The 11,467-nt window shown below is 37.4% G+C and overlaps 3 protein-coding genes across 5 annotated transcripts in view; 2 read left to right on the top strand and 1 right to left on the bottom strand.

The window, feature by feature from the left end:
• Positions 1 to 357: 357 nt before the first annotated feature.
• On the bottom strand, positions 358 to 10,029 carry si:ch211-107o10.3 (retinol dehydrogenase 13). 3 transcript variants are annotated; one of them, XM_026997874.3, is made up of 7 exons: positions 9,893 to 10,029; positions 5,165 to 5,305; positions 4,383 to 4,574; positions 3,996 to 4,157; positions 3,755 to 3,871; positions 3,435 to 3,639; positions 358 to 1,603 (listed from the first exon to the last, which is right to left on the bottom strand). In XM_026997874.3, exons 1-7 carry the CDS (start codon positions 9,915 to 9,917, stop codon positions 1,507 to 1,509), a joined length of 939 nt encoding a protein of 312 aa, XP_026853675.2. In that variant the 5' UTR covers positions 9,918 to 10,029; the 3' UTR covers positions 358 to 1,506. The 3 variants fall into 3 exon arrangements, with proteins under 3 accessions (XP_026853675.2, XP_026853674.2, XP_026853676.1); XM_026997873.3 differs by lacking the exon at positions 9,893 to 10,029 and adding an exon at positions 6,092 to 6,704; XM_026997875.3 differs by lacking the exons at positions 4,383 to 4,574; positions 9,893 to 10,029 and adding an exon at positions 6,092 to 6,708.
• On the top strand, positions 7,092 to 9,790 carry tmed3 (transmembrane p24 trafficking protein 3). Its single transcript, XM_026997876.3, has 3 exons — positions 7,092 to 7,373; positions 8,023 to 8,268; positions 8,713 to 9,790. The coding sequence occupies exons 1-3, from the start codon at positions 7,230 to 7,232 to the stop codon at positions 8,944 to 8,946; spliced, it is 624 nt and encodes a 207-aa protein (XP_026853677.2). The 5' UTR covers positions 7,092 to 7,229; the 3' UTR covers positions 8,947 to 9,790.
• A 103-nt stretch (positions 10,030 to 10,132) lies between the features above and the next one.
• Positions 10,133 to 11,467, top strand: part of frmd5b (FERM domain containing 5b) — a 35,454-nt gene continuing 34,119 nt past the window's right edge. Inside the window, exons 1-2 of the mRNA XM_026997871.3 lie at positions 10,133 to 10,268; positions 10,360 to 10,497. Coding sequence (XP_026853672.2) covers positions 10,396 to 10,497 — 102 coding nt within the window. The 5' untranslated portion in view covers positions 10,133 to 10,268; positions 10,360 to 10,395. The remainder of the gene's footprint in view (positions 10,269 to 10,359; positions 10,498 to 11,467) is intronic.

Below are 11,467 nucleotides of genomic sequence, written 5' to 3'. Positions count from 1 at the left end.
AACTACTAGCTTGCAGCATAAATGCTAACTTGCTACTTTTGTTCTATCAGCTGCATTTGTACTGCATTTAACATCCTGTGTAATTTCTTTGCGTGTTTTATTTGTTGGGAGGTATATAGATCGGCTATTCGGTTTATGCATTGCACAGCACTGTTGAATATATATATATATATATATATATATATATATATATATATATATATATATATATATATATATATATATATAATTATAATTTGATATCTGTGTATATAAATGCTCCCTCAGAGCATTAGGGATCAGGGATGAACTAGATATGGCTTTATGTTCTCCAGCAGGGCAGACCAGTATTGTACAAACTGACAGGACAAAGCAGGATGTTGTAAATGATGCAACATTCCACTTTTGCATACTGTATACAGTTCATCATACACTTCGATAAAACTAAAACAATGGGTTAATACAAACATTAACACAATATCTATTTATATTACTGAATGTGCAATTCATATAGTTACACTCCAATTATCCTTTGCAAACTAATGTCAAATTCAGCTCCTGCAGGAATGTAGCCCTTTGAAGTTCTGTGGTTTCCCTGCTCGTAGTTCTTGACGCATTTTGCAAATAAGCTGAATCAGACAGCAGCAAAGGAAGAGGGCAATAACCACACCAGCCTCAAGTCCAGGTCCCCTGGGGAACAAGCATGTGCTCTGACAACCAGAGCCAAGAGCCTGCACTATGGCATGGCAGCCAGAAGACACACTTTACCATTCTCGGTGACAGTTTCAGCTCCTTCAGGGGTATAAAGTCCAAAGGTACCAGACTGTGTAGGACTGGGTCCCTGCCAGACAGGAGTTTAATATACCTGATTTAAACAACTGATCTATTGAGCAAAAAAAAACTTTGATAAGAAAACATTTAGGATTCATTATGTTATCTGCTCACTGTGTACTCTCAGATGATGTGTTAACATTTTGGACTTACAATGCAAAACATTACTGAAGCACACTTTAGTGTACAGTATGGAAGTTAATATGTGGCAATTAACTAACCTTTATTATCAGCTGTGTTATCATCTGAACCTATAAGCAAAATCCCTAAGGAAGTCAAACAATACCGCAGATCAAATTCCAAAGCATCCAGAGTGAAAAAGGAAAAAAAAGGAAAACGCAAACACTTCATAATAAAATAGGGATAAATTGTAAGGCACAGGGCAAATTAACAGAACACACATCACAGTTCTAACTAGTGTTTCTTATTTAGCACATGCATTAAGCATATAATCTATTGGAGTTTCAAAAGGGAAAAAATCTTTTTACCCAACACAATCCATAACACATCAAAGTACATTTTTTGCTGAACCATTCCTTTAAGCCCTTTCACACAGACTTGTAGTTAATTTTTCATTAGGCATATGTTGCTTGATTGTTATTAAATTGATATAGTCATAGCATTCAATAGATATACACTGGTCTGGAGAACTGGAATGAAGATGTAAAGGTTTGGAGTTGTGTGTGGAGTTGGTCTTCATGCCATTTCTACCATGGAGGCACTGAGGTCCCACAGCCTGCGGGCGGCGCTGTCACTCTTCGCTTGAGGAGCTTCTTCTTTAGGAGCGCAGTCACTATTAAACCAATCAGAAATGCAGCACACACATTCAGCACCAGAAATACAATAACAGGCTACGGCTGTTAAATATAGAACATTTATAGAACACTTCTTCAGTACTAAGATCCTTAAAGGAAAATGTTTTGAAGTAATGTAGATTTTTTTGTTGTTGTGAAATGCAGGATCACTGGCAGCCATGCAAAAATAAATTAGGAAAAAATTCCTTGTTTATTAACTTGATCTTACTATGAAAATAAATGCACTTTCAGTGATGCTAGCTTAAGCAAACAAAAATACAATAACTGGCACCCATGCATTTAGCACACTGTGCACCTTTTTATATATGGCATATTTTAAAGAACTTTGGATACAAAACAGGCCAAAATCATCCCAGATCTACCATGGTTTTCTGAAACACCTTGGCTGCTTTTATGCCAAACTCATTTCTTGCTCCTTCCAGAACCTGGTTCAAACCACTGGCCTTGTGCTTTGATAATTATTTATACCACTGTTGCTTGAAGATTAATACCTTTCTTACGTTTAGATTAATGTCTGTTTGCATTAATTTCTTTTTGCCTTGTATAAAAAGTTGTCTCATATCTTCAGCAAAATATCAAGATGGTGAGTAACAAGTGTAACAAGTAGTAATTTTTGTCCATCTGTAAAGGAGACCTATTTTATTGTTGTTTTTTTAGCTTTAAAATTAAATTATTCAAAAAAAAAATTAATATAGCTCTTGATTGTGCTTTTTGAAACCTGTAAATGGTACAATAAAAATTATCATTATAATGCAGCTTTTTATGGAGTGTTCACTTTCTGGGCTGTAATTTCATTACGAAATGTGCTGTTAATGCAGAATGGGGTAAAAGCTCAGAATGATGGGGGATACTGATCAATCAAGAACTCTTTAGGATGAGGTGGATATTGATTGATTAAAAGCTTAGTAGTGAACTGAAATTACAGCAGAGGGAGAGTGTTTCTTCAAGTGCAATGGGGTGTAACATCACAGCAAGCAACACATCCAGAGAATCATTATTGAAGGAAAGCACGTCACAGTGACGAACATTTAACTCAGTTACCCACTTAAACAATGACAAAACATGTATGCGTTCTTTAACAAGATGCCAGGACATATAATTGTATCTTTGATTCTGGTTAGTACTAAGACTACAGTTCCCATATGATGGTTAAATTACTCTAATTCTGAGAGAGGGCAGTTTTTATTTAGCACATGTCTATGTAAAAAATAAGATATATGTATGTGTGTGTGTGTGTGTGTGTGCGCGCGCACGTGCATATATATATACATATACATACACACACATACATACATATACATACATACATATATATATACACATACACACACACACACACACATTATATATATGTGTTTGTGTATATATGTATATGTATATAAATATAAATATAAAGAACCAATCTATGCAATCTTACATGTTCAAATAAACACAAAACTTGCACTTGAGTTTTTATATTTCTTTTACATTATTTTAAAATGTAACATTGTAAACAAAACAAAATAAATACATGATATGTTTACAATGCTAAATCTATATGTATAAAAGAAAATATATAGAAAATATGTTAATTTGTGATGTGGCTTTCCCCAAGGTCAGGTGGCCTATGTGGTGCTTGTGAATTCATCATGTTTAAAAATAGAAAACCAAACTACATTTAAAAAAATAAAGCAATTTTTTTCTCAAAATGCATAAAAAAGTTATATATGATCATTGTAGCACATTTTTGATGCCCACTAGAACTAAATATTTATAAAGTCAGCAGTTTAAACAGAAAACCATCAGAGATTGACTTGTATATCCACTAACCTGTAGTAGAGACCTGTGGTGTTCTGAAGGCCCTCATCCACTGCACAGTAGATGGTAGTCTGGGCACCCTGCCATGGAGATTTTAAAATCAAGAACAAAGGCTTGAACAAGATGATCTTCCACAGAGCCATGGTTGAGAAAAGATACCGGCCCAGCTCAGTGTTAACAACCCCGGGATGTAGAGAATACACACATACACCTGTACCTGCGGGCGACACCAATCCTCATGCACATATGCTATGTAGACTGGAAGGATGTGTGCATGTGAGCATGGAGGGGTACAAGAATGTGTGTGGACATGAGTGTAAATATCAGCTCACCCTTCAGTCGTGCTGCCAGCTCACGGCTGAACAAAACATTAGCCAGCTTGCTCTGCTGATAGCTCTTTAATGGATCATAGTCTTTGTCCAGGTTTATGTCATCAAAATAAATCTGCCCTAAGAATGAAACAAAGCGCCTAATAAGCATCAAACATTCAGCAAACAGAATGCAATAAGATCAAGCCAAAGCAGAAAGCTTTGTTAAAAATATGCAGTTCTTGGACATCAATGTAGCTCACACCTTTCTCATGGGCGCAACTGGAAACATTGACAATCCGGCTAGGGGCAGATTTTTTCAGCTTGTCCAACAGGAGATTGGTCAGCAGAAAATGTCCCAGGTGATTCACTCCAAACTGCATCTCAAAGCCATCTTCAGTTTTCCATTTGGGGCACATCATTATCCCTACATGCAAAACAAACAAACAAACAAAATCATTCTAATTCTTCCAGTTGAGTCACTCCACCTTGACACAAAGATCAACCCACAAGACTGGAGACAGAAACCTGGACTGCACGAGCTGTATCAAATCATCTGCACCTGGTCAGGACTGCCACCCTCTATATGGAAGATTTCAGAAATGAAGAAAAGCACAAGGTTGGTAACAGCTTAGATCCTAGTTAACATCACCTGCATTATTAATGAGGATATCCAGTCTATCTTCGTGCTCATGGATGTCTTTGGCCAGAGCTCTCACGCTCTGCAGGGAGGCCAGTTCCAGCTTCTTCACTACCACATCATTGTTTCCACTTCTCTTCCTGATATCCTCTGCTGCAGCGTGCGCTCTGTCTAAGTCTCGGCAGGCCAGGATCACTCTAGCACCTGACCAATTTGGGGTTAGGGTTAGGAGTAGTAAGTAGGCGGTCTCTTTGTCTGGTGTCACTATTAACTGATTAGTGGATTTGTGTGTTTGATATGTAAAACACTAAAAACATTGCTGAGTGCCTCAAAGACAGGATTCAAGAAACAATGGCGCTGTTTATATAGTCTCAACTATAGACCATATAACCATTAGATTAATGTCCACTCTAACATTGATAATCTTTGAATTTGATCTTTGATCTTTTTGTTCTTGAAATGAATACAGATAATCACAGGTAAAGAAAACAGTATTTTCTGTAATAACTGTTCCTTTGGCTATAATGGTTTTTAAATAGCTTCTAATATTAAAATATTCCACTCCATTTAACAAACAAGAAGTAAGTACACTTTGGTTACACAGTTTGAAAACTATGCCTTTTTAAAAATTATTTGGTTAGTAATATAATCAGTTACAATATTAACTAACATAACCAAGCCTAACAGGCTTACAGTCTAATAGATACACTAGTTAAGAATTTATGTGAAATACTGAAGAGTAAGCAGATCTCACAATTCAGATGCTTTTATCGCCTTTCTTATGACAAGCTCACCTCTTTTGGCTATGTCCACTGCTGTCTCTTTTCCGATCCCTGTGTTGGCTCCTGTGATCAGCACTGTTTTGCCATTCAAGCAAGCTTTGCTTCGACAAACTCCACCAGCCTTCCATCTCTGCAGTGCCAAAACGCCAACACCTAGAGTTCGGAGAACAGTCACACACACTTACAAATTACTTTTATTAGCATTTTTATATTTGAAAATGTACTACTTGTGCCGGTGTCTACTTTTCAAAGTTCAGAGTTACCAAGTTGATCTACAATGCAAAATTTCAAGCAACAGATTACTCAAGAAAATAACATATATGACTAATCTCATTGAGAAAGTCTGGGTCATGAAATATATACCCACTTTTCAAAATTTCATTAATTCAGTGAACTAATTCACTTGATCCAGCACTCTTCTGTAAGAGTTTCACAATGCACATCATAACCAGATGGTTAAAATAAGTCCATTTCTGTTATTTTCAGGCTGACTGCATATGTATGTTTCAAAATCTAAAAGTTTGTCAGACTCAGTATAATTAAAACTAATTACTAGGAGAGGTGGGCATTATCGTTTAGTTTTTAACCCTTAAATTATTTTTGGTGAAGGAGCTCCTTTTTAACCGTATATTTGTCGACTGAGTTAGGTTCAGCGCAAACAGCAACAGTGCATAATGTGGATTATTATGTATTATATACCCCACAACGAGAGGCTAACACACATATTACTCGTAACCTTGTAGCGTATGAATGAATTTAGGGACTGGATAAGTTCCTTGCTCGTCACAATTAATCAAATACTAGCAAGTTAACTATGTCGCGTCTGCACCACATTGCACCACAAGACTGCCAAAAATTAACTGTACAAATATTCTGACATAACCTGATAAAGTGTTATAATTGGCTATTAGAATAAAGGTTAGTGAACACTTTAGCTACCTGCGACAAGAGCACATGCGATCCCTACACGTTGTTCTTCCACGAACTCTTGCACTATTTTCACGTAGTTCTGCATCATTACAATGTAGCTATTACTTTTAGCTAGCCAGCTTGTTTGACCAAGCTATTTTTGTTTTGTTGCCTACGGAGGGAGTATGTTTTCCCCCGTTAACAACTTCGAAAATAACTAGCACACTTCTTAAGCCCTTAAAATGTTGACTGCTGCTTCGAAGAACAACCTAACAAGTGACAGCAGCTAATGACATCAGTATTGTTGGTCCCACGTGAACCATAAACCACGTGACGGTAAGCCAGGTTAACCAATTCTTCCTCGTACAAAACTACCGCCCCACTTGTTATTGCGTATTACATACTGTATAGACTTTAGTACTAAAAAAACCCAAAAATGTTACAGTAAAATTAAACTGTCGACCCACTTGAAAGCAAATAATATCCACTTTGGTATTTAAAAAACCCTCAAATATATTACACTCAAATTGTCTCGTAACGCCAGGAAATTGTGACTGCAATTCTGAAATGTACCACTAGATGCGTAGTTGTAAGGAGCTGATCGTGCGGGTCTGAAAGTGAGGGTCTGAAAGTGCGGTAGTGCGGGTCTGCATCTGGATACTACTCCTTTTTCCGGGTTCATTCCCTCACTATCAAAATACACCAAAATAAAAGCTTAGCATCCGAGACAAGATGGTCGAATTATGAAGACCCGCGTTGTAATTATAAAAATAGGCATTTGCCCACAATAAGGTTTACAACATTATAAAGTTTCTCTGGAGCTACAATTGGCAAAACCAGCATTATTCGGAAACCACATGTTTTGTTATTGTTCCTATTTCCAGATACAAAAGTGTATTGTGACTTAGAAAAGAAATATTCATATGAAAGTTAGTTACCCCAACCAGATCCCCCCGCACAATAATGGTTGAACCGCCTATCTAGTTTTAACTTGAAACCCAAACGTGAAATAACCCGGAAATATCCCTGTCCTCATGCCACGTCAGTGTTGATTCGCGTGTCCTTAAAGGTTGTCAGATTTATGTCTTCTTTAGTATTGTTGGCGTTGATTCAACTACCTCATATTTTATGTAATTTATAGTATTGGTCTTTGCTCACCTGAAGCAACATGCAGCGCGTGGGATTGTTAATTGTGACACTGTACGCAGCTTTGATCGGTGGCACTGAACTGACCTTTGAATTACCTGATAATGAGAAACAATGTTTTTACGAGGACTTAGAAGAGGGAGCCAAGTTTGATATCGACTTTCAAGTAAGGTGGATTAAAGTGGATTAAATATTTAATCGCGTTTTAATTTATTAATTTAATTCTTAACCAAAATGAGCATGTATTATGTAGTAAGAATGTAATATTTTAATTAACCTCGAACCAGAAATTGCATGTGCATTGCTATGTCACTTTGCAGCTGTCAAAAACATACCCTTTTAACTCTAATACTGTACACCTTTTTTTCTTCTTCTTTAAACCAACTTTCATTGTTTAGCTATGTTACCTGCAAAGTAATACCATCCCAGATAGACACATTTTCCCTTGCATTAAGTATTTACATGGGCCATTCTCTTTCCCTTGTGTGATGCCAAGGGACATGTTTCATATAATCTGCACTAATATGCAAGATAATAATCTGAAGACGTTCACAATTTCTGGTTGTGAGGGGGCAAGGTTTTTATGTATTAAATGTCAAGATGTGCATATTCACATTGATAGCACATGACTGAGTTGCAGATTCTGGGAATGAGGTAGCAAGAAGAGTGGCAAAGAAGCACTACAAATGCAACTTGGGAACATAGGTTGAGAGTGCAGTTGATAGTGTCCCAGGTGCAACCTAGAAAGACTTAGACTTTCCTTTAACCCTTGAAAAACTGTTCATGAATGGATCTTAATCTATTTTATATTGCAGGTTATTGCTGGAGGGAACTATGATGTTGACTGCTTTGTGACAGACCCAATGAATAATGTCCTGTATGAAGAACAGAGGAAGCAGTATGACAGTTTCAGTCACACAGCAGCTCTAAAGGGTGTTTACAAAGTCTGCTTCAGCAATGAGTTCTCTACCTTCTCTCATAAAACTGTGTATTTAGACTTCCGAGCTGGAGAAGATACCCCATTACTGCCTGACATGAACAGGGCAACAGCACTTACCCAGGTAGAGCATGGAGACACACATACTGAGCTTCTCTTATAGACCACATACTTCTTTTTTATTTTTAAACACCTGATTTATTTATTTATTTTTAGTAACTTCTGTTAGTCAAAGCAAAATAAGAAATTCTGATTGTGATTATTTGAAGAGAAGGTAAACTGTAAATTCAATCTATTTGTAAATCTCAGTATGTGTAGTTAAAAACTTGTTTAAAGTATCTGCAGTCATTTAAAGTATTCACTCAGCTACTTTCCGAAGTAACACACCTTACTTCCCACTCTACTACTTTTATGCTTGAGCTCAAGTATAAGCAGAGTACTTTTTGCTTTTGTTTGAAAAATGTTTTAACAATGATATCTGTTTTCACACAAGAATAGGGTTTATGCACTTTGTCCTCCACTAATAAATCAGGAAATGTCTCTTTAAAACCTATTTCCTCTTCCACAGATGGAATCAGCTTGCTTATCCATCCATGAGATTCTGAAGGTTGTGGCAGACTCTCAGACATGGTACCGTCTGCGAGAGGCTCAAGATCGCCTCAGGGCAGAAGACCTGAATGAACGTGTGTCTTTCTGGTCAATTGGAGAAACCATTATTCTCTTTGTGGTCAGCCTTGGCCAAGTTCTCATGCTCAAGAGTTTCTTCAATGACAAGAAAACCAATGTGGCCACCAGCACATAGACTTTCCACTGTCCCATCAAGTACAATAACTAGGCTACTTCTGCCCCCCCTTTAAAGAAAGCTGCCTCAGTTTAAGCGTATACTAACAATGATATTAGCAAGCACACTTCACCTAAAACAACATAAAATAGCACCCCATGGTGTTGTATCATATTTCATACCTGCAAAGCACTAATCATCTGTTGGGTACAGTAGTTTAAGGTTTTCTGAAAGCTTTGCATTAATGCCAGCCATTGTTTTTATTAATTGTTTAGTTACTTCGGCTGAATCTCTGCTTCAGCCAGTCAGCAACTAAGGCCAAGTACATGGCTTATTATTTAATATTTTTCTCTTGTTTACTGCTAAGCTTTGAAGATTTTTTTTTTTCTAATGTTAGACCCTATACACTGTAAACCAAAGAAAACTGTGGAGCTTGTTTTCAGAATTATTTGTTATTTCATTCAACCTCTATTTTGTTAACACTCTTTGTACTCTTTGTAAAATTCCTGTGGTGTCAAATATGAGTTTATACATAAGTAATTAGACAAGTGTTGTTAGAGTATCATGTTTTGTGAAGCTGTTGAGAAATACTGTTTACAATTCTTTAAAAATCTGTTACAGTTCTTAAAATAGCTGTCTTAATTACCCACGTTTTATGACCCTGAACTAAGTGTAATTCTAATTTGTCTAAATGTCAAAGTACTTAAACTAATAATCCATTGTCTTGAATCATTAGACCTATGTAGACTTATGAATGCTTTTGTAAATATCTCACTTTTCTATGATACTGATGACACTTTAATTGTGGAAATTGCAGTCTTATTGAGTTATTTAAATAGTAAAATATACCGAAAAGCAACGTTCACTGAAGCATGAAATCTAAAGTTGAGGGAGGGGTTCTGCGTTATAGATAACGCAAAAGTAGCGACGACTAGTTGCCGTTTTTAGAAAAGTGCTAATCTCTTACTTGCTTTGAAAGAATGAGTCACCATCTAGTGTAGTCCAGGAAATCCACGGATAGGCGATCGGATGACGTCCATACGGTACTATAAAACGGTCTGGTCTGTTCTGCACCACCAATAGCCTATGACATATGAAATTTTCACACAGTGTTCAATTCTCCGGAACAATTATAACGAATATTTTTATAAGGCTACGATAATTTGGTTTATCGTATGCTCGACTTGGACTTCCAATGCATAAACGGCGCCCTAGCCCTCTCCAGAAACGCATTGAATTAATGTGAAAAGACTGCTGCTCTGCTGAGTGTCCGTGGGCTCCTCAGTGTTCGCATCAACTGAACTACCGACAACGGAGGACATAATGTGCAAACCAGAGGATAAGTATGACAGGACATTACTCCAAACGCTTTCTGTCGCGGCGTGGTTGACCAAAGAGAAAACTGATATTTCACCCTTGATATGTTACGATCAGCTTAACGCTTTTGCCAGCCGCCACTGACTGGCCAAGATGTTGAGCCGACTGATGAGCGGCAGTGTTCGCAGTCTGGACAGAGAATTCAACTGCACCGTCCGGCTCCTGGATGACACGGAATACACCTGCACGGTTCAGGTCAGTTTTGACGTGATTTCATACCATTACAGTTATACACGGAGCAGACACACGTGTTTTCCATGTTGACGCTGATGTTGCTGCGCAATAAAACTGGAAATTGCTTGTGGTTGTGCATGTGCATGATTAAGACGTTTTGCCAGTATGTCCAAACGTGCACGTTGGTTTCAGTCTGCATTGCGCAAGTTTACTGAAACGTTTATATATTTAGGTAACATTTAGAACAAAGTAATAGCTTTGAGAACGCAACCTGCTACCATCATTCTCTACTTGTGATATGATCATACAGACAAAACGTAAATGTTGCGTTTCAAGGTAAGCCTACAGTTCGGTTTATGCAGCACAGAGAAGATAAAGAAAATGATCCCTCTTTCATCAGTGGTTTTCCTGCTCTGTTCATTTAATTTCACTGCATTGGGAAGCTTTCATTTTGTGTGTGTGTATTTTCAGTTCAGTTGCTATGATCCCAGCAATTGGAGTCTTCCTGTTGTATCTCAGTCTTTGTGCCCTTAGTGTCAGGACAAGGACTTTAAGAGAATGGCTAAAGTCACACAGACATCATTCTGATCATCTGTACGATATGTGTACTTTAGTCACTGTTTAGTGACAAAAAAATGTAATCTTACTCAACAGAACATTCCTTCATCAGGATTGCTGGTCTAATTTACTTTCAAACCAGGAGGTTTCCCATAGCTGTTTCTGTGCCCTGAGGTATTAGGGTCAAATTGAACAAATTCACAATAGATGCATAAAAACACAGAATTATGTTCATTTAGGTAGGATTACTGCTACTAGTATCAGAGGTACATTTTTAGGCCCAAAGCTTCCTTGGGGAGTAGGTGTTAGTGATGGACCTTAGTAAGCTCTTGTAAGTGAGGTTATATGGTTGGTGTGTATGAGTGGGGTTATACATGTGGTGTGTTTGAGCGAGGTCATATGTATGATGTGTTTGGGATTGTCAGTCTCCAAC

The sequence above is a fragment of the Electrophorus electricus genome, chromosome 3, assembly GCF_041902795.1.
Source record: "Electrophorus electricus isolate QZ-2024a chromosome 3, ASM4190279v1, whole genome shotgun sequence".
Taxonomy (NCBI): Eukaryota; Metazoa; Chordata; class Actinopteri; order Gymnotiformes; family Gymnotidae; genus Electrophorus; species Electrophorus electricus.
Note: the sequence above shows the minus strand (reverse complement) of the source record. Positions and strands in the feature narration are given on the sequence as shown.

Excerpts from the sequence above, each read along its gene's own strand:
- si:ch211-107o10.3 (XM_026997873.3), bottom strand. The coding sequence starts at position 6,170 with ATGATGCAGAACTACGTGAAAATAGTGCAAGAGTTCGTGGAAGAACAA. Across the intron at positions 4,575-5,164 it reads AGTGGACATAGCCAAAAGAG|GTGCTAGAGTGATCCTGGCC; the intron begins GTGAGCTTGTCA and ends CAAATTGGTCAG. Across the intron at positions 3,872-3,995 it reads CAGTTGCGCCCATGAGAAAG|GGCAGATTTATTTTGATGAC; the intron begins GTGTGAGCTACA and ends TTTCATTCTTAG.
- tmed3 (XM_026997876.3), top strand. The coding sequence starts at position 7,230 with ATGCAGCGCGTGGGATTGTTAATTGTGACACTGTACGCAGCTTTGATC. Across the intron at positions 7,374-8,022 it reads AGTTTGATATCGACTTTCAA|GTTATTGCTGGAGGGAACTA; the intron begins GTAAGGTGGATT and ends TTTATATTGCAG. Across the intron at positions 8,269-8,712 it reads GGGCAACAGCACTTACCCAG|ATGGAATCAGCTTGCTTATC; the intron begins GTAGAGCATGGA and ends CCTCTTCCACAG.